This window comes from Sceloporus occidentalis, unplaced genomic scaffold (assembly GCF_023333645.1).
Source record: "Sceloporus occidentalis isolate IW3139 unplaced genomic scaffold, rSceOcc1.0.p SCAF_8, whole genome shotgun sequence".
In the NCBI taxonomy this organism is placed as follows: domain Eukaryota; kingdom Metazoa; phylum Chordata; class Lepidosauria; order Squamata; family Phrynosomatidae; genus Sceloporus; species Sceloporus occidentalis.
The window spans coordinates 7,860,630-7,879,035 of record NW_028316988.1 but is presented as its reverse complement, the minus strand read 5'-3'; the positions used below and the strand labels follow the sequence as shown (position 1 = coordinate 7,879,035).

General features: G+C 45.9%; 1 protein-coding gene across 3 annotated transcripts in view; it reads left to right on the top strand.

The window, feature by feature from the left end:
* The first annotated feature begins 5,293 nt into the window (after nt 1–5,293).
* The window catches only part of LOC149307759 (ephrin type-B receptor 2), a 102,666-nt gene continuing 89,553 nt past the window's right edge, over nt 5,294–18,406 (top strand). For all 3 annotated transcript variants that reach the window (XM_089534394.1, XM_089534393.1, XM_089534392.1), the window contains exon 1: nt 5,294–5,376. In XM_089534394.1, the coding sequence (XP_089390520.1) occupies nt 5,337–5,376 (40 nt within the window). In that variant the 5' untranslated portion in view covers nt 5,294–5,336. The remainder of the gene's footprint in view (nt 5,377–18,406) is intronic.

Sequence of the window (18,406 nt, the reverse complement as noted above, 5' to 3'; positions counted from 1 at the left end):
AGAATTCGATGTTTATTAAGGAAGCAATTAAAAACTTCTGCAGAACCAAAGCAGGAAGCATTCGGAGACTCTGAAGATTGTTATCATCCAAAATACACGGATGAGAAAACTGGGGCCTTATCACACAGAGGTTTTTGGAGCTTTGTGCAGCTCAGATCCGCCATGACTGCGGGTCCAATGATGCGAATTCGCGTCATAACGTGAATGTGTTATCAGACACAATTCCTTTCTATGGGGGCTCCTTCCGTGGTGCAATGAATCCAAAGTGACTCCTCATTTTGGTGAATTCGGAAAAAAGTGAATTCACAGAATTTGCTTCCAAGCTCACTTTGCTTTTACTCTGAATTGGTCTGGTGTGGAATGCAACTTTGCTTCTGCAAACCCCCCCTGGGTTGCAAATTTCCCATGATGCCACGCTGCAATGTTCCCCCCATTTCCTTTTGGTGGTCCTTTCACTTTCAAGGCAACTCATTTTTTGGGAATATATATGTGTGTGTATGTGCGTGAATGTGAATATAGAGATATGTCTGTCTCTATCTATCTATCTATCTATCTATCTATCTATCTATCTATCTGTGCATTGAAACTGCTGAAATGGAAGGGAAAATAAAAAAGGATGAAGAAGACACAGAAAGATTCACGAGGCAAATATTCACGCAATTACGCGAAACAGGGAACAAGAACTTGTGCCCCTTTTCACCCCGGAAATGTACAAGGTGTCACATGTACATTTCACCCCAGAAATGTACATGTGTCCAGACCCCCACTGAGCATGCGCAAGGGTCCCAATTCAAATCGTTGAATCCCACTGGAGTGGTAATACAATGTGCACTCACTCCGTTTTGCTTGAATCTGCATCACGTGACTTGCCTTGGATTCGATTTCCCGCTCGATTCAGAAGGGCAACCAGATATGATAAAACACATGTGTTATAACATGAATTTGCATTGCGGAACCAGGAGTCACCTCAGATCTGAGCTGCAAAAACTTCCATGTGATAAACACCCTGGATGTTTCTCCCTTTCCTCGAATATCCATTACCCCTCCATTCTCTTTAGGCAGCCTGCACAATATTGTTGCTAGATTGTTCAGTTCTGAGTATTTCTGTCTTAGCAAGTCCTACTCGCCGCAGAGTGCCATCCCCTCCAACAAAAATACACACTTTGAATTATATTTCCCAAGGGTTGACCTTGCTAGTCTGTTGCAGCAAAACCAACTAAGGGTCTAGTGGCACCTTGAAGGCTAACACATTTTATTTGGCATATGCTTCCATGGACCACAGCCCACACTGGGCAGCGGTCCATGAAAGCTTATGCTAAACGAAATGTGTTAGCCTTCGAGGTGCCACTAGACCTTGGTTGGTTTTGCTTCGGATTCGGGATTTTAGAGAGGAGGGATATCCGTCTCAAGTCCCAGAAGTGAACTCGCAACCAAATTGCACCAAATCCACTTGCAGGACAGAATGGGGTTGCTATCAATTGCACGGTTCACTTTCAATATCATGCATTGGTGGCAAGGCAGTGTAGATAAAATGTGTCACCTCTGAGCAGCCATGCCTTGCCTTCCTTCATAACGTCTCCAAAATCTGACAAATGAAAACCAGGACACTTGTGGCCAAGCAATATCAAAGTGAGGGTACCTTGGCATCATTAGGGTTGGCATCGCTTAGTATGATAGAGTATCCACATTGACCTCTTCTCAGACCACACTATACAGAATCCTTAGTAATGTTTTTTGCATTGTTATTCTTAAACCATACTTCTGGTATCCTTGTTGTGCCTTCAAGTCCTCTTTGATTCGGTGGCGACCGTAATAAGACCATCCTATTATGGGGTTTTCTTTGGGAATCACACTCCTGCATTCATTTCCCCGTCACTCCCCACATTTCTGGTGTTGTTGTTGTTGTGCCTTCAAGTCATTTTGGACTTAATAGGTGGTTCCGAAGCATTTTATATTAATGTTATCAGATACTAGCCCTAATATAACATTTAAGGTCGCCAACTTTTGAGTTGGATGGATGATGCCGGCTAGAGGATAAATGCAATAGCTATAGCTGTAATCCCTGTGCTTAAAAACTTTGTACCTCTGACTAGTTTTAATGTGCCATTGCCTACTTTTATATGTGTGTTTTATGCATATTAGTAACTATTTGTAACTTATACCCAGATGTTTCTGGATAGAGGATAGAGGACAAATGCAATATCTATAGCTGTAATCCCTGTGAGCTTTGTCTGTCAGAAACATTGCTTCTCTGATCATTCTTACCTATGCCAATATTTAAGTTTTTGTATTTTGCAACTATTTGTAACTTCTATTTAGGTGTCTCTGGAGCAACTTTTACTGGTCTGTGACTGTAATAAACAATATCTATCTATCCGACTTAATGGAGACCCTAAGACAAACCTATCATGGGACTTTCTTGGCAAATAACACTCCTGCACTCCCCATTATTTCCGCAATATTTATTATTATTATTATTATTAATCTACTGCCTTTCCAAGGATCAAGGTGGTTTACAAATTAAATAAATCCATGAAATACATAACCAATTTACATGCGCAGACACATAAAGTACATGAAGAAATGCCTAACGTGTACAAACTAAAATCCCCCCTTACCCCTTAACTAAAAACAATCCTCAGTTTACCCATTTAAATTAATTGAATGTTCAAAATAAATACAATTAAAATAAGCAAGTTAAGCATTTTAGAATTTAAAGTCGGCTGGCATCGGAGGGGCATCACCGCTCCCCCAGTTTTTAGTATCGCAGGGACTTAAAACCCCCAGCATTTAGAGATACTGTTTAGGGATCCGGAGAAAAGGGCCAGGCCAAGGGATTTAGGGCAGGCAAACGCAGCATATCAGAAGCGAACAATATTCCGTCTTTCCCTCTGCAATGCTACAAATTTGAGGACTGGAGGAAAATTTAATGCTGGGGCAGAATCCTTGCATGCTCTCCTCCCTTCCTGGCTTTGAACCATTTCTAGTTGTGACTCATAAGGCGAGGTGTACGGATAGTTGGGGATCCGAACCTGTCTGGTTTGACATTTGAACCCCTCGCCACTCTGGGTTGGCTTAGCATCCTTTGATCTCAATGAGTTCTTTATCTTTATTCCCCCTTCGCCCCACCCGGCTTTGGCTCCCTGCCTATCTTTTCCTTATCTTTCCTCTTTGAAGAGCAGTTTGTTTGCATTGGAGCTGGCCATGAGATCATTCAAGGAGCTGAGGCCTCAAGGTTTGGGCCAGCTTCTTCGATCCTGAAGCCCTCTTGCTACATGGGACTACAGGTCCTATCATTCTGAGACACTATGGTCTCAGCTGTCTGGGGATGATGGGAGCTGGAGTCAAACACACTCAGAGGATACAAACCCAAATCCATCAGTGATTAAGCCCTATGAGGAACAGCTTAAGGAGCTGGGGGTGTTTAGCCTGGAGAAGAGAAGGTTAAGAGGTGATATGATAGCCCTGTTTAAATACTTGAAGGGATGTCATATTGAGGAGGGAGCAAGCTTGTTTTCTGCTGCTCCAGAGAATAGGACCCAATGGCGCAATGGATGCAAGCTCCAGGAAAAGAGATTCCACCTCAACATTAGGAGGAACGTCTTGACAGTGAGAGCTGTTTGACAGTGGAAGACACTCCCTTGGAGAGTATTGTAGTCTCCTTCTTTGGAGGTCTTTAAACAGAGGCTGGATGGCCATCTGTCGGGGATGCTTTGAGTGTGAGTTCCTGCATGGCAGAATAGGGTTAGACTGGATGGCATTTGAGGTCTCTTCCAACTCTAGGACTGTATGATTCTAAGCTCAGATAGCCCTCTCCTTTGCTGTGGCGGTGGAAGTCTCCTTGCGAAAGCAGCAGTGGGAAGAGGACCTGACCGGGTGCCTCCTCTCTTTGGCAGTGTCACCTAGTGTGGTCCTTACCCCTCGCACTCCCCTGGCGACGCCACTGGAAGCAACCAGTGGTGCTTCCAAAGATATATTTCATGCATTTGGGTTGGCCTCATAAAGGCATCCCTGCATTGGGGCTTTGGGATCTCCCTGTTCCTACCTAAAATGTGTGTCTCCAGGTCCTTTCTGAGGTCTTTAAGCAGAGGCTGGATGGCCATCTGTCAATGGGGATGCTTTGATGGAGAGTTCCTGCATGGCAGAAGAATGGGGTTGGACTGGATGGCCCTTGGGGTCTCTTCCAACATTCTATGACTCTTGGCTTTTTTGTTGGAGGGGAAGGCAGGGAAGGAGGGATGGAGGGGGAAGGGTGTCCCCAGTTTTGCATGTCCATGTTTGGCCATCCTGGGAGGCTGAGAAAGTGTGACCCTCTCCCTCTGCCCTCCCCCCCCCCCTTTGAAGGAGGGCGTGAGTCTAAAGGAGGAGGAGGAGGAGGAGGCAAAGGCAAAGGCGGGGCGGGAGCGGAATGCGCAAAGGCAGCCGAGGCTCAGACGGGAGGCTTCTGCTCTCGCAAGCTGCCTGACTCTCTTCCGCAGCATCTCCAGCCAGAAGACAGAGAGAAAGAGAGAGAGGAGGGGACTCCATCTTCCTCCTCTTCCTCTACCTCTTCCTCCTCCGCAACAGCAGCAGCCCCAGCTTCCTCCACCTCTTCCTCCTCCTCCTCCTCCTCTTCTTCTTCGTATTCACCTCCTCCTGCCTCTCCATCCTCTTCTTCCTCCTTTTATTCCCTTCCTCCTCCTCTTCCCCTCCTCTTCTTTCTTCTTCTTCATCCTCCTCTGACTCTCCCTTCTCCTCTTCTTCATCTCCTTCTGCCTCTCCATCCTCTTCTTCCTCCTTTCCACCCCCTCCTCCTCTTCTTTCTTCTTCATCTTCCTCTTTCTCTTCTCCTTCCTCCTCCTCCTCCTCCCTTTCCTCTTGTTTTTCTTCTCCCCCTCCTCCCCTCTTTCTTTTCCCCCATCCTCCTCCTCTTCTTCATCATCTACCTCTTCCTCCTTCCTCTTTTCTTTCAATTCCTTTCCTGCTCATCCTTTTCCTCCATCCTCCTTTCTGTTCTTTCCCTCCTCTTCCCTTCCTCCTCCTCCATCCTCTTCATCTTCATCATCATCATCTCTCTCTCCTCCTCCTCCTTTCCTTTCTCTTCCTTTCCTCCTCTCTCTGCTGGGCTTCTCCTTAGAGCTCTGGAGGCGGGCTGGCTCTGGAGCCCAGCCGGGGGCCAGGAGGCCGGGCTGGGCCTGCCCTGCTCCTCGGCTCGGCTCTTTGGCTGGGCCTCCATGGCCGCCTAGCATCGTTGTCCTCGCTGCCTGGGAGTCGCCTTGGCCATGGGGCCCCCGCCGGGGCTGCTGCTGCTGCTGCTGCTGCCATCGCTGCTCCTCCATCGCAGGCTTTTGTTGCTGATGGCGCTGAGGATGCTGCCCTCCGCCGAAGCCCTGGAAGGTGAGTCCCAGCAAGGAGAGCGAGAGAGATGCTCCCAGCAGGGAAAGAAAGGCCTCTTCCCCTTATGCCTCTCCATCCCTGGAAGCCTTGGAGACCCCCTTCCGATCCCCTCTGGAAGGCCTCCTGGGAAGGGAGGGAATGCAATGTGGCTGGAGCAGGTGGACCTCTCCCTGGACCTTCCATGGTGGAGCTGAGACAAGGGCTGCGTGGATAGAGAGGGCCACCATGCTCTCCCTAGGCTTTGGGGATGAGGGATGGAGGAAGGCTGGGAGGCAGGGAGAATGGGCTCCCATTCCTGGACTCCAGGCCCCAGCTTCATAGAATCGTAGAGTTGGAAGGGCCATCTAGTCCAAACCCCATTCTGCCATGTAGGAATATCAACCTCTTCATCACCATCAACAGCTTCCACAGAATAGTAGAATCCTCGAGTTGGAAGGACCATCCAGTCCAAATCCCATTCTGCTCTGTAGAAAGGCATCTTCCTCACCACCAACAGCTTCCACAGGATAGTAGAATCCTAGAGTTGGAAGGGCCAACCAGTCCAAATCCTATTCTGCCATGTAGAAAGATCAACATCTTCCTGACTGTCAGCAGCTTCCACAGAATAGTAGAATCCTATTGCTGGAAAACACCTCCAGGGCCATCCAATCCAAATCTCATTCTGTCATGTGGGAAGGTCAACATCTTCCTCACCATCAACATCTTTCACTGAATAGTAGAATCCTAGAGTTGGAAGAGACTCCAGACTCCAGTCCATCTCTCTTCTGCCATGCAGGAAAACCTCATCAAAGCACCCCTGACAGATGGCCAACAGACTTGGTGTCTCTCCATGCATGGATTGGGGACCTTCAAGTCCTTTCCTACTTAGGGCAACCCTATCCTAGGGTTTTCTTGGCAGGGTTTGTTCAGAGGAGGTTTGCCATGGTCTTCCCCTGAGACTGAGAGGATGTCACATGGTCAAGGACACCTAGGGGAATTGGAAGTCAGGTCTCCAGAGTCGCAGCCCAATGCTCAAACCACTAGGCCATGCTGGTGGTATGTAAAGGTGTGGGAGTGAAGAATGTTGTCTGAGTCCTCAAGAGTGTGAAGAGAGAAGGGGTTTGCCTTTGCTGGTCCACAGGTCTGAGGGAGGAATGGAGGGCTCTTGCAAATGGAGCTTGCCTTCACTTACTTGCCCTGAATGATGGCGCAGTGGTCTCATTGCAAAGGTGTCATCCAGCCAGGTCTCAGGTTGGATGGACTGCCCTCACTAACTGGCAGAAATGGGTTGGGAATGAGTTCTTGTGATTCAGTGACTTGGCCTGGTGGGAAGAAAGAGGTGTCCTCTCTGACCATCAGGTATGATGTTGGGATGGACTCCTAGTCTCAGCAAGTATGATGTCGAAAGGGGCTCCCAGCTTCAGCTCAGATCTGGCTTGGTGGAGCGAAGGAGCCATGATGTCGAAAGGGGCTCCCAACCACATCGCTGATCCATCTTGGTGAGGAAGATGGGTTCTATTTGTTTATTTATGTTTATTCATTTATAATTTATTTTATTTATTTATAAACTATTTTTCATTCATTGGATTTATATTTTGCGTTTCTCCCAAAATGGGATTTAAGGTGGCAGTGAGGGTTGCCCCTGCTGATCTGCAGTTGTGGTATAGAAAGGGGCGTGTAGCCTCAGGTTTCGTCTGTCTTGTTGGGGAGCATGGGTTGCCCTCCCTGATCAGCACATGTAATGTAGAAAGGGGATCATAACTCTTATCTGGTTTGGTGGGGTGAATGGGTTGTCTTCACTGACCAATAAGTATGATGTAGAAAAGGGATCATGGCCTCAGATGGCTTGGTGAGAAAATGGGTTGCCCCCACTGACCAGCAGGTATGATATAGAAGGTGGCACATATCTTCAGCTCTAATCTGTCTTGGTGGGGAGAATGGGTTGTCTCCACTGACCAGCAGAAGCGGACATTCCCTGCAGAATGGCAGATGGAGCATTTTGAGTAGTAGAAGCTTTCTCGTCCCTCTCTCCTTCACCTGTTGGATGTGGGACCAGTGATCATAGAAGGCACCACCTTGGATGGAGGTGCTCAAGAAGGTACCAAGGCACCCATCCAGTTTTTTGGCAACCATAGGTCTGGATGGGCCTTCTTCTGAAGCATTTGCAAGAGTCTGGAGACTTGCTCCACTTTGCTTCTGTGGAAAGTCTGCATTAAAGTCTCCTAGCCACCCAATGTTGGTGGGGAACATCATCTCCTTTGTCTGCCCTTATGGACCTTTCTTCTCAGCTTTCCCTGGTACCTTGTGGCAAACTGGCACCAACTGCAGCCAACAAATCTTTTCTTCCTCCTCTTTCTCTGGGAGAGCTGATTTGTGAGTGGAATTTGTTATCACAATACTCAGGGTTTTACATATTTGTGGATCTCCTGGGTATCAGGCAGTGTGTGCAAAGAAGAAGAAAAGCAATGGCTTGGCTTGGCTGGATGGGCAACTGTGCAGAATCCATGGCTTTAGATTCCTCTGTTTCAAAGGACTGTGCTGCACATGATGCTCAAGATCTGTGGCTGATTCTCACAATCTCTTTGCTTCACTTTAAAATAGGTGGCATGGTCAGGGGAGTGGGAGAGTAATATATTATTTTGATCAGTAATAATGGATTTATTATTTTGATCAGAGGGGTTGTGCTGAAGGAGAGGATGTTGAGACTTTTGGTGACCCTAAGGCAAACCCTATCATGGGGTTTTCTAGGACTGAGAGTATGTAACACGCCTAAGGTCACCCATTGGGTTTCCATGGCTGATCGGAGAATTGAACCCTGATCTTCAGTGTTGTAGTTCAATGCTCAAAGCACTGCACCATGCTGGCTCTCCATGCTATGGTACTTGGGTTATTTTTCCTCTCTTTTGTCCATTGTGGAACTAATACCGACTGCTTTTGTGTGTTTGTGCGTGACTGAGATTCTGCGCATAGAGGGAAACATTATGCACCCTCTCCCCTCCCAGCCTTTGTTGTTGCTGTCCGTTTTCAAGTCGTTTCCGATTTATGGTGACTCTAAGGTGAACCTATCAAAGGGGATTTCTAGGGCTGAGAGTGTGTGACTCCTCCATGGGCATCTGGTGAGTTTCCATGGTGCAACAGGGAATCAAACCCTGATCTTTAGAGTTGTAGTCCAGCATACAAACCATTATGCCATACTTGCTCTCCTTCCCACTCTTCTCCCATCGAAATGAGAAAAATCCTCTTTGAAGAGGCTAAACACCTCTGTCTTGTTCCTAAGCAGCCCCATAGAGACAGTTTGGGAATACAGGAGGCCCTTGGTATCCGCTGAGGTTTGGTTCCAGGACCCTCTATGGATACCAAAATCCATGGATGCTGAAGTCCCATTAAATACAGTGGCAGAGTAAAATGGTGCCCCTTATATAAAATGGCAAGATCAAGGTTTACTTTTTGGAATATATATATGTTTTCAAGCAGTGGCTGCTTGAATCTGTGGCTAAAATAATCCATGGATATGGAGGGTTGACTGTATTGACAAAACCTGATGAGATTCCTGTGAAACGTGGGCACCTTGTGGCCAGTACCAAACCCTGGCCAGGCTCTCCAGATCTTTTGGCAAGCTCTGACACACTTCAAGTCCCCATTGGATGCTTGGCAGGAGCCCTGGGCATCCTAGTTTGGTTTGGAGAGATAGCAAGGGCTTGCAAGGAGAAAGCAAGGAAGGAAGGAGAAGACTAGCTGGGTTGAGGAGAGGCCAGAGGGGAATATGAATGCATGTGTCGATGGGCATGTGCCGCTCTCATGCACCATCGAAATTGTCCAAAATGGTGGCATACTTTGCGGTGGTTGAGGATTTGGGGATGGGACTGCACAGCAACCATTTCCTAGAAGCTTGGATGCCGACCGTAGGCTACATAAAGCTCCCTAGTTCAGGGCCATGTTACTTTCTAATCTGACTTGATTCTATTTCATAGAGTTGCCTAAATTCTTAGCTCCAATGGTATACAAATCTAATGAATGAACTCTCAACTGTCTCATATCATCCATTATTTTTACTTACAAATCTATACGGTGAGCTTCACATTTGTTCAGAGAAGCAATGTTTGGTTAAGGCTGTGCATTTGTCTTGCCAGTCCGTTACGTCTTTCCTTTTCTGCCCGCCACGAAAGCAGGATCCAAATTTGGAGACCCCGTTCCATCATGGCTTCTTATTTATACAACTGGGATGCTCAGTTGTGATCGGATTTCCTCTGTCTCATCTGCTTCGGATCTCGAAATTCGCTTTGGCTAATGTTAATGCCATTCTCCACTTACCAATGAAATATTGACATATTTGCTAGATGGGATATATTTTGTCTTTGGCATTCAGTGATGGGTTTTATTTCATCCTGGGGGTAATTTGATAGCTTTTGCAAAATAATGCTTGAATATGTGTGAAAACAAATGTGCAAGGAACGTAAATTGGCAGCGTTTGGCAATTGACAGGAGAAAACGTTTACTTCCTTTTGGAGCGTGTTTGGTCTTCAGCTTGTGACAATACTTGCATTATTCGATCAGGAGATCCGAATAAGAGAATTGCTTTCTGGATCAGATCCTTGGGCTGTATTCTTGTGCCAACCAAGGGCAGCCTGTGTGCCATGCAAGGTGTTGCCTGTTTGGAGAATCTTCATCCTGAAATGAGTGCCAACGGTGAAAGGTTGCCTTCTCCAAGCTTGCAAGATGGGCATGGTGCTGGTGGCATGTTGGTGATGGCAAGCTGTAGTCTTGTGGGACATTTGGCCTTTTCTGCCAGAGAGCTCCGGTGCCGCAACAAACTACAATTCCCAGAATTCCATAGCAGTGAGCCATGACCGTTAAACTGGATTATTTCTGCAGTCTGAATGCTGTTGGTGACTGTTGTGTTTCCACAGGCCTTTGATGGCGAATGGTCTTTTAATAGGATGCTGTAGTGTCGGTATTTGTTGCTGTTGCTGTTTTTAGTGGGCATTCTATTTATTGAATTCTATTTCAAGTCTAGTTCTGTTTTAACTTTTGCATCTCATAACAATGTGGAATTTCATCTGTTCTTGTTTTAACTTCCTTCAATTCTTGGGCCAGGAAAAAGGCTGGATATAAATAAATAAAATCAAAATAAGTGATGATGGTGAAGATGATTAATTTAGATGCCTGACAGAGATGCCTTTCTTGCAAGAGAGTTGGTGCACTTTGAGATCTGTAGCTGGAAACGAAGCCAAAGGAGTGCAATGTGTGGTGTGCATTTGCGTCTCCTCAATGCTTTCAAAGGCGAGTCGGGGATGCAACGTGGGAGATCTCCCCTTGCTGCGTAAAAATGGTGAAACGTTAACGTCCAAGGAAGACAAAAGCATTTTAGGCATGTGATTTTCTCACTGCGTCCAAACGTAAAACCAACCTGGGTTCGGTCACAATTTTCTCTTCTCCAGTTGTAGCAAGGCATGGTACACAATGGAGCCCACGGATCTGTTTTTGGTTTGGTTTCCAAAACAACAATTGCAAAAACAGCAGACATCAGCTGAAATATTGAAGCTAAATGTTCCTTCGTTGCACATATTCGGGTTTTAAAGACGGAGCCCTTTATGGAAGGTGAGCTTGTTCTTTAATCAAGTTGTCCTAAGAGAACACCTCCCTAGGAATCTCCAGGTCCTTCAGTGCAAATCTATGGTCAACATCTGCCAAAGGTTGATAACAGAATCATGCTGGAGGACCTACAAATGCCTAGAGAAGTGCTTTCTCTAGGAACTTCTAGGTCAGTGATGGTGGACCTTTTAGAGGCCAAGTGCCCAAACTGCAACCCAAACCCCACTTATTCATTGCAAAGTGCCATGTCCCTCTAGGTTTCTAGTAACAAACTATGGAAAACTCTGTGCTGGGAAGATGGCACATGTGCCCACAGAGAGGGCTCTGAATGCCACCTCTGGCACGCGTGCCATAGGTTCGGCATCACTGTTCTAGGCTCTCCAGCACAACTCCATGGTCGGCTACTGGGGAAGGCAATGACAAACCTCCTCGGAACAAATCTTTGCAGGAAAACCCTATGGACTTTTTCACATGGAGGAATGGATCACCGTCCCGAAAGAAGAAGGAAAGGGGGGAATCCACAAAATGCAAGAAATTACATAGTAATTTATCCCACGCACAGACGAACACAGCGTCTATCCAAAAGAGAAAGCAGTGCGAATGCGAATGAACACATCACATGAGTATGTACCCATCGGCTTCTTGATTTCGAATTCGCATATTTGCACATGCGAAGGGAGGACAGGACCCCATGGCCGACAATAATCCCATGGCCGAAATAGAGATGCATTTCATACTAACACAAATGCGAATTGACTTCGAATTCGCAGTGGAAAAGGATTTATAAATTCGATATTATTTCCGAATTCAGCTATTCCTGTGATGTCTCACGATTGCGTTCGGATTGCCTTCCGTTTGGGTGTGACGTTGTTTGAAAATCTTTTGTGAAATTACGTGAAATACCTTGGATGACCCCAGATATGGTTAACCGTCCAATTTCCCCCAAGTGATAAAGTCCATAATAGGTCCACCTTAGGGTCGCCAGAAGTCAGAAATGACTTGAAGTATGTTATTCCCTGGTTGTGGTGCAGGATGTGATGGATGTGGTCCACACTGCTTGCACCAGAACCAGGGTTTGGGCTGTGCATTGTCCAAACAAGATGATTCCAGAACAGGGGAGAAAACAGACCTTTTGGCGCATGCAGACCAGGTTTTAGTCATTCCTCATAAAGCGTGGTTTCCAGACGTTTCATCATCTCGGTCGTAGTGTTAAGGACTGCAGCCCAAGACAGGTTTTCTGACTCAACCTGCATTGAATGCCAGCGGAAGAAGGCTTGCCCCTCATCCAGTCTCCTCCATGACCTTGCTTGGCATCTTGTCAGGCAGGCTACCTTCCTGACTGTGACAAAAGATCCCCAAAGTGACAATTTTTTCAGAAGGGAAGGCAGACAGATCTGGGGCTGTCGAGGCTGGGGTAAAAACAAAGCATGTTGACATTTCTCCCTCCTCCCACTTCCAAAGGGTTTAAAAGCATGTCATGAAGAAGAGAGCGAAATATCATATTTTTAAAATATAAATCCACCAAGGGGTGCGCAAAGAAGACAGATCTGGGCTAAGCCATAGAAGAATGTTCTCTGTTATAAGGCATGTGAGCAGCGGGAGAGATTGGCAATTCCTTTGTTCGGGAAATTGGGGGAAAAGGAGAGTGAATATAGGTAGAATCACAGAATCATGGAATCATAGAGTTGGAAGAGACCCCAAGGGCCATCCAGTCCAACCCCTTCTGCCATGCAGGAATTCTCAATCAAAGCATCCCCATTGACAGATGGCAATCCAGCTGCGGTTTAAAGACCTCCAAGGAAGGAGGCTCCACCAAAATATCCAAGGGAGCATCTTCCACTATCAAACACCCCTTACTTTCAGGAAGTTCCTCCTAATGTTGAGCTGGAATTTCTTTTCCTGGAGCTTGCATCCATTGCTCTGTGTCCTATTCTCTGGAGCAGCAGAAAATAAGCTTGCTCCCTCCTCAATATGACATCCCTTCAGATATTTAAACAGGGCTATTATATCACCTCTTAACTTTCTCTTCTCCAGGCTAAACATCCCCAGATCCCTAAGTCATCCCTCATAAGGCTTCATAGTTTCCAGACCTTTCACCATTTTGGTCGCCCTCCTTTGGACACATGGCTCCAGTTTCTCAACATCCTTTTTAAATTGTGGTGCCCAGAACTGGAGACAGTATTCCCAGTGGGGCCTGACCAGAGCAGAACAGAGTGGCACTATTACTTCCATTGATCTAGATACTATACTTCTATTGATGCAGCCTAAAATCGCATTGGCCTTGTTAGCTGCCGCATTGCACTGTTGACTCATGTTCAACTTGTGGTCCACTTGGACTCTTAGATCCCTTTTACATGTAGTCTCCTTAAACCAGGTATCCCCCATGATCCTTTATCTCTGCATTTCATTTTTCCACCCTAAGTGTAGTACCTTACATTTCTCCGTGTTGAATTTCATTTTGTTAGCTTTGGCCCAGCACTAGGGGTTCCATTTTATCACAGTCTTCCATAATCCAGTGTCTCCCTACTCCAAAACCCATCATCCGCAGAGAGCCTGGACATTGCCTGCAGTGGGTGGGGATGATCGGAGCTGTTACCTGAAGCAGTTTGGGTTCAGAAACGCTGTCTTAGCAAGCCGGGAAACCTGTTGATATAATTAGAATTTTAAAACATCTAAAAATCCTATATACAAATTTTCCCCTATAACAGTATAATAGGTTTATATCGACCTTGAAGAACGCTGGCAAATGAGGACACTGACAACCTTTAATTCAGGGCAGTGGAACTTCGGATGCTCCAAGCAATAATTACAGGGAGAAAATTGTTTAATATCTAAATGGGATTTTTAATTAAAAAAATCAATTAGAGTCAATATTTCTTTTTCCTTTTCTTTTTTCATTTTTTAAAATAATAATAATAACCCGGTGTGAAAAATTAAATCTGAGCTTAGACAAACAGATATCTGTTGAAAGCCGGTAGCTATCGTAGGAGGTGAAAAATGAACCTGGGGATGTAGAGATTACAGTTCTCTTTCCCATGGGAGGCAAGAACAAAGGAGAGGGGACACAACCTGCTTTTGGGGGGTTAAGTGTGATAAATATGGTGCAGGAGGTCATTGTGATTCATCATGAGCATGATCTTTGGGAGCTGGGATCTAGTAAAGCATTATAGGCTATGGAATCCAGAGTTTAGCCCAAAGAAATGTTGCCTTATATCTCTCCATCGGTTCACCTGGAGAAGCTCCATAACCTCCAACATTCCAGAGATGGGACATAAGTGGCCAAGCAAAATCACAGCATGGTCAAGATGTCTTTGAAGTGGTCCACTTAAGATCTCTTCTCCAGCAATGCATTGTTGCATCCATAGAATCATAGAATCGTAGAGTTGGAAGAGACCACAAGGGCCATCCAGTCCAACCCCCTGCCATGCAGGAAATCTAAATCAAAGCATCCCTGACTGATGGCCATCCAGCCTCCATTTGAAGACCTCCAAGGAGGGAGACTCCACTACACTCCGAGGAAGTGTGTTCCACTGTCGAACAGCCCTTACTGTCAGGAAGTATCCTTGCTATTCCTTCCTTCCTTCCTTCCTTCCTTCCTTCCTTCCTTCCTTCCTTCCTTCCCTTGCTGCTGTGTTGAATCTCACCAAGGGTCTTGTCCTCCAGGTAGACTTTTAGGTCCTTGGATCCACTCTTCCATGCAGAATGTACATAGACATAGACCTATGCCGCAGCTCTTATTGCCACCTGAGTAACTGTGAATAGTGCCCCCAGATTCCAGCTAGTTTTGCTTTTCCTTGGATTCCTCCTCCTGCTCTTCAACTGTTTCTCTCCCATTTAAGAAACTCTTACACCAGTGTGAAGTCGAAGGCTTTCGTGGTCGGCATCCATATTTTTTGTGGGTTTTTTGGGCTCTGTGGCCATGTTCTAGAAGGGTTTGTTCCTGACGTTTCGCCAGCATCTGTGGCTGGCATCTTCAGAGAATGATGGCATGGAAGAGAGTGGGGTATATATAATGCTGAAACATTCTCTGAAGATGCCAGCCACAGATGCTGGTGAAACGTCAGGAATAAACTCTTCTAGAACATGGCCACAGAGCCCAAAAAACCCACAAGAAACTATATTGTACACCAATGTCTTCCTATTTTTGTAACTGCAGGAAAACTTCCTCCTCCTCCTCCTCTATATTTATTCATATCCTACTCTTTGTATCCTTGGGATACAAAGCAGTTTACCATTAATAATAATAAAAAAGAATACAGTTAAACACTTGGCCAAGTGGGCTTTGAAATAGAATTAAACTAGCAGAGCATTAAAACACATCACTCATTCCAAGTATAACATGCAGTTCAAAAGATAAAAGGGTTTTTAAAAAGTACATATTCAAAGAGTTAAAAAATCCTAAAATGTTAAAACCATAAAAAATAACAGTATATACAGACGATATGCACATATATGTAGAAAAAAAAGAGATTAGAAAAAAGCTCTTTGGAGTTTATCACACAGGAGGAATTTCTCTTAATTTCGAATGAAAAGAAAGTGGGGCCAGAACGCATTTACGTGAATTCGCTAGTTCGGCGAATTTACATGAATACGAATTGCGTTCCAACTGGCTTCCCATTGCCCAAAAATAACATGCCCTTGCCCGAAATTGTGTCTGATCAGCTCTCATGCAATGTGAAACCCCGTGATTGCATTTAGACTGACTTCCCATTGCCCGAAATTGCATGTGGTAGTCTATCATGCAGTAACGTGAAACCCCATGATTGCGTTTGGATTGCCATTGGATTATACTTCCAATTTCCCTTGTCTGATAAATTCCTTTGACAGACCAGGATGAATGTCTCACCCAACTACAAATGCCACAATTCTGTAATATAGAGTCATGGGAAGTTAAAGTGGTACCAAACTACTTTAATTCTGCAATATGGCTACACCCCGAGGTACCGACTCATATGGGCTACATCTACATGGCAGAATTAATATGGTTTGACACTGACGTAACTTCCATAACTCAATGCTATGGAATTTGGGGACTGGTCGTTTGGTGTGACATTTCGCCTCCTCTTTCCGAGAGCTCTGGGGCCACAACAAACTATGGCAGTTAAAGTGGTGTCAAACTGCATTAGTTCTGCAGTGTGGCAGCAACCTCAGGGACTGAACAGCTATTCCAGATGCCAGTTTCCCTACATGGGATATTTTGGAAAGAGGAAGGAAAGGGACATTGAAGTGGGTTGAAGAGGGGCTCTTTTCTTCCTTCTTGGTTCCAATTCGTGGCAAGTTACAGCCGTTGACACCCACCTCCCTGGATCAGGATGGTTGCGTGGCCTTTAAAAGAGTGCATTTTTGTGTACCCCGGGGCTTTCCTTCCAGAGAAGAGACATATTGGGCTCTCCATAATAGTTTATGGGCCGTGGGACTTTGCCAACAATTGAATCACAGCTGAAACCTCCCGGAACAGTCGAAAGAAACGGCCGAGGCTGGGATTAGGTTACCCATCCTCCCTGTAAAAGCAGACTCTATAAACAGTCCATTAAGCCCAAGGAGTCTGCTTTTTTGGCACCGGGGTTCAACCCGAGCCTGGGGCTTGCTTAGACAGGCTTTGCGGAGGAGGTGGGAGGGCTGCGCTTGTGTATGTGTGTGTATATGGAAGTGTGTGTGCATAGGGGCTCTCCACAAAGAATATGAAATCAAAAACTCGTCCCTGGTGGGTGGTCACTTGTCACTAAATCCATGCCGGGGGACACCAGGCCTTTCGTGAGCACCTGCTGGTGTCTTTCCAAGAGTGTGCATGGAAGAAGGAGGGGGACTTTGAAGCCAAGGGTTGTTGGCAAACCTCCACAGCATCCTGAGCACAGCCATTGTGGTCTGAGTTTTGGGAGTTTATCTGCTACAGAACAAATAAGATGTTGGTGAGGTTACAATGGACAACCTCAGAACAGTAAAGCACCTGAGCCCAATCTGTCTTTTCCAAACCCTGATGGTTTGCCTGTGTTTTCCATTCCTATTTGAGATGGTGGGTGGGGAGGAATGAAAGGAGATCCTTTCTCCATCCATGACAAGTTAATTTCCCGTGTGGGTACATTTGGGCAGGATCTGTGGGAAGAAACCCAAAGAATGCTCCGATTCAGAAGCAGGGATCTCTCCTCCAAACATCACATGCCAAGCTGAGGAGCACACTCGTTTTATGAGGTTGGAATCAATGCTCCATCTTGACACCAGGCAATTGCTCCCCGCGTTCCTGTCTCTCCACAGAACGGCCTAAATCCAGGCGCCAGAGTAGACCCATTGAACCAATGGGGTTTCCAAAAGCTGTGGCTCAATCGCTCGACGATAGATCCAGTAGGTCTACTCTGGTTGGGACTAGCACTTGGATGCAGACCAGGACTTTATGAAAGTACTTAGTAAACTCGAGAGGCTGTGGTCTGTCTCCTCGCTCGGCACATTTCTTCCTCTGCCTGGATGGAGGAGCCAAGATGACTCACGGCCTTTAAGCTTTTCTGTGCTTAAATCCTCCTCCTTATGAAGTCCTCTTTTGCCAAAGCCCATCTTTGACATAAGGCAGATCACTCTCTTTGGTTGCCTAGAAGATCTCTTGTGCTGCATAGATACGTTTTCTGTAACTTTGTTGTTGTTGTGCCTTCTAGTCGTTTCCAACTTATGGCAACCTTTAGGAAAACTCATCATGGGGTTTTCTTGGCAAGATTTTGTCAGAGGAGGTTTGCCGTTGCCTTATCCTGAAGCTGAGAATATATGACTTGCCTAATGGCATCCATTGGGTTTCTTGGCCAAGCAGGAAATCGAACCCTGGTGTCTGAGTCATGTGCAACATTTGTGCACAGATTCCTCCGTCCCTCAACCTGGAGGAGTGATGTATTGTAACCCCCCTCGATATGTAGGGAAAGGAGGGCTAGATTTAAATGTTGTTGTTGTTGTGGGAGCTCTAACATGAAGTTTGAGAGGTGTAGCATTCATGGTATGGACATGGTCGACATGGTCAAAGATTGTGTGGCATTCTCTGAAGATGCCAGCCACAGATGTTGGCGAAACGTCAGGAATAAACTCTTCTAGAACATGGCCACAGAACCCGAAAAACCCACAACAAACTATGGATGTCGGCCATGAAAGCCTTTGGCTTCACAGGGCTTATGTTTTTTACTCCTTCTCTTAACAATACTAGAACCAGGGCTATCCAAGGAGGCTGAATGGTGGACATTCACGACTGAATAAAAGGAAGTGCTTCCTCACACGGCGCATAGATAAACTATGGAATTTGCTTGACGGCTGCCGCCACGCATGTTTATAAAAGAGCAAGGAATTGGTCTATCAGCCATTATTGGATATTAAAGGTGTAAATATTTGACTACTTCATCCTCGCAAGTGAGGCCAAATTGTTTCTGCCGTTTTCTCCCCGCCGCAGAGAAAATAAATATTGCTCTTCGGTTCCCGCAGATTATTTGCA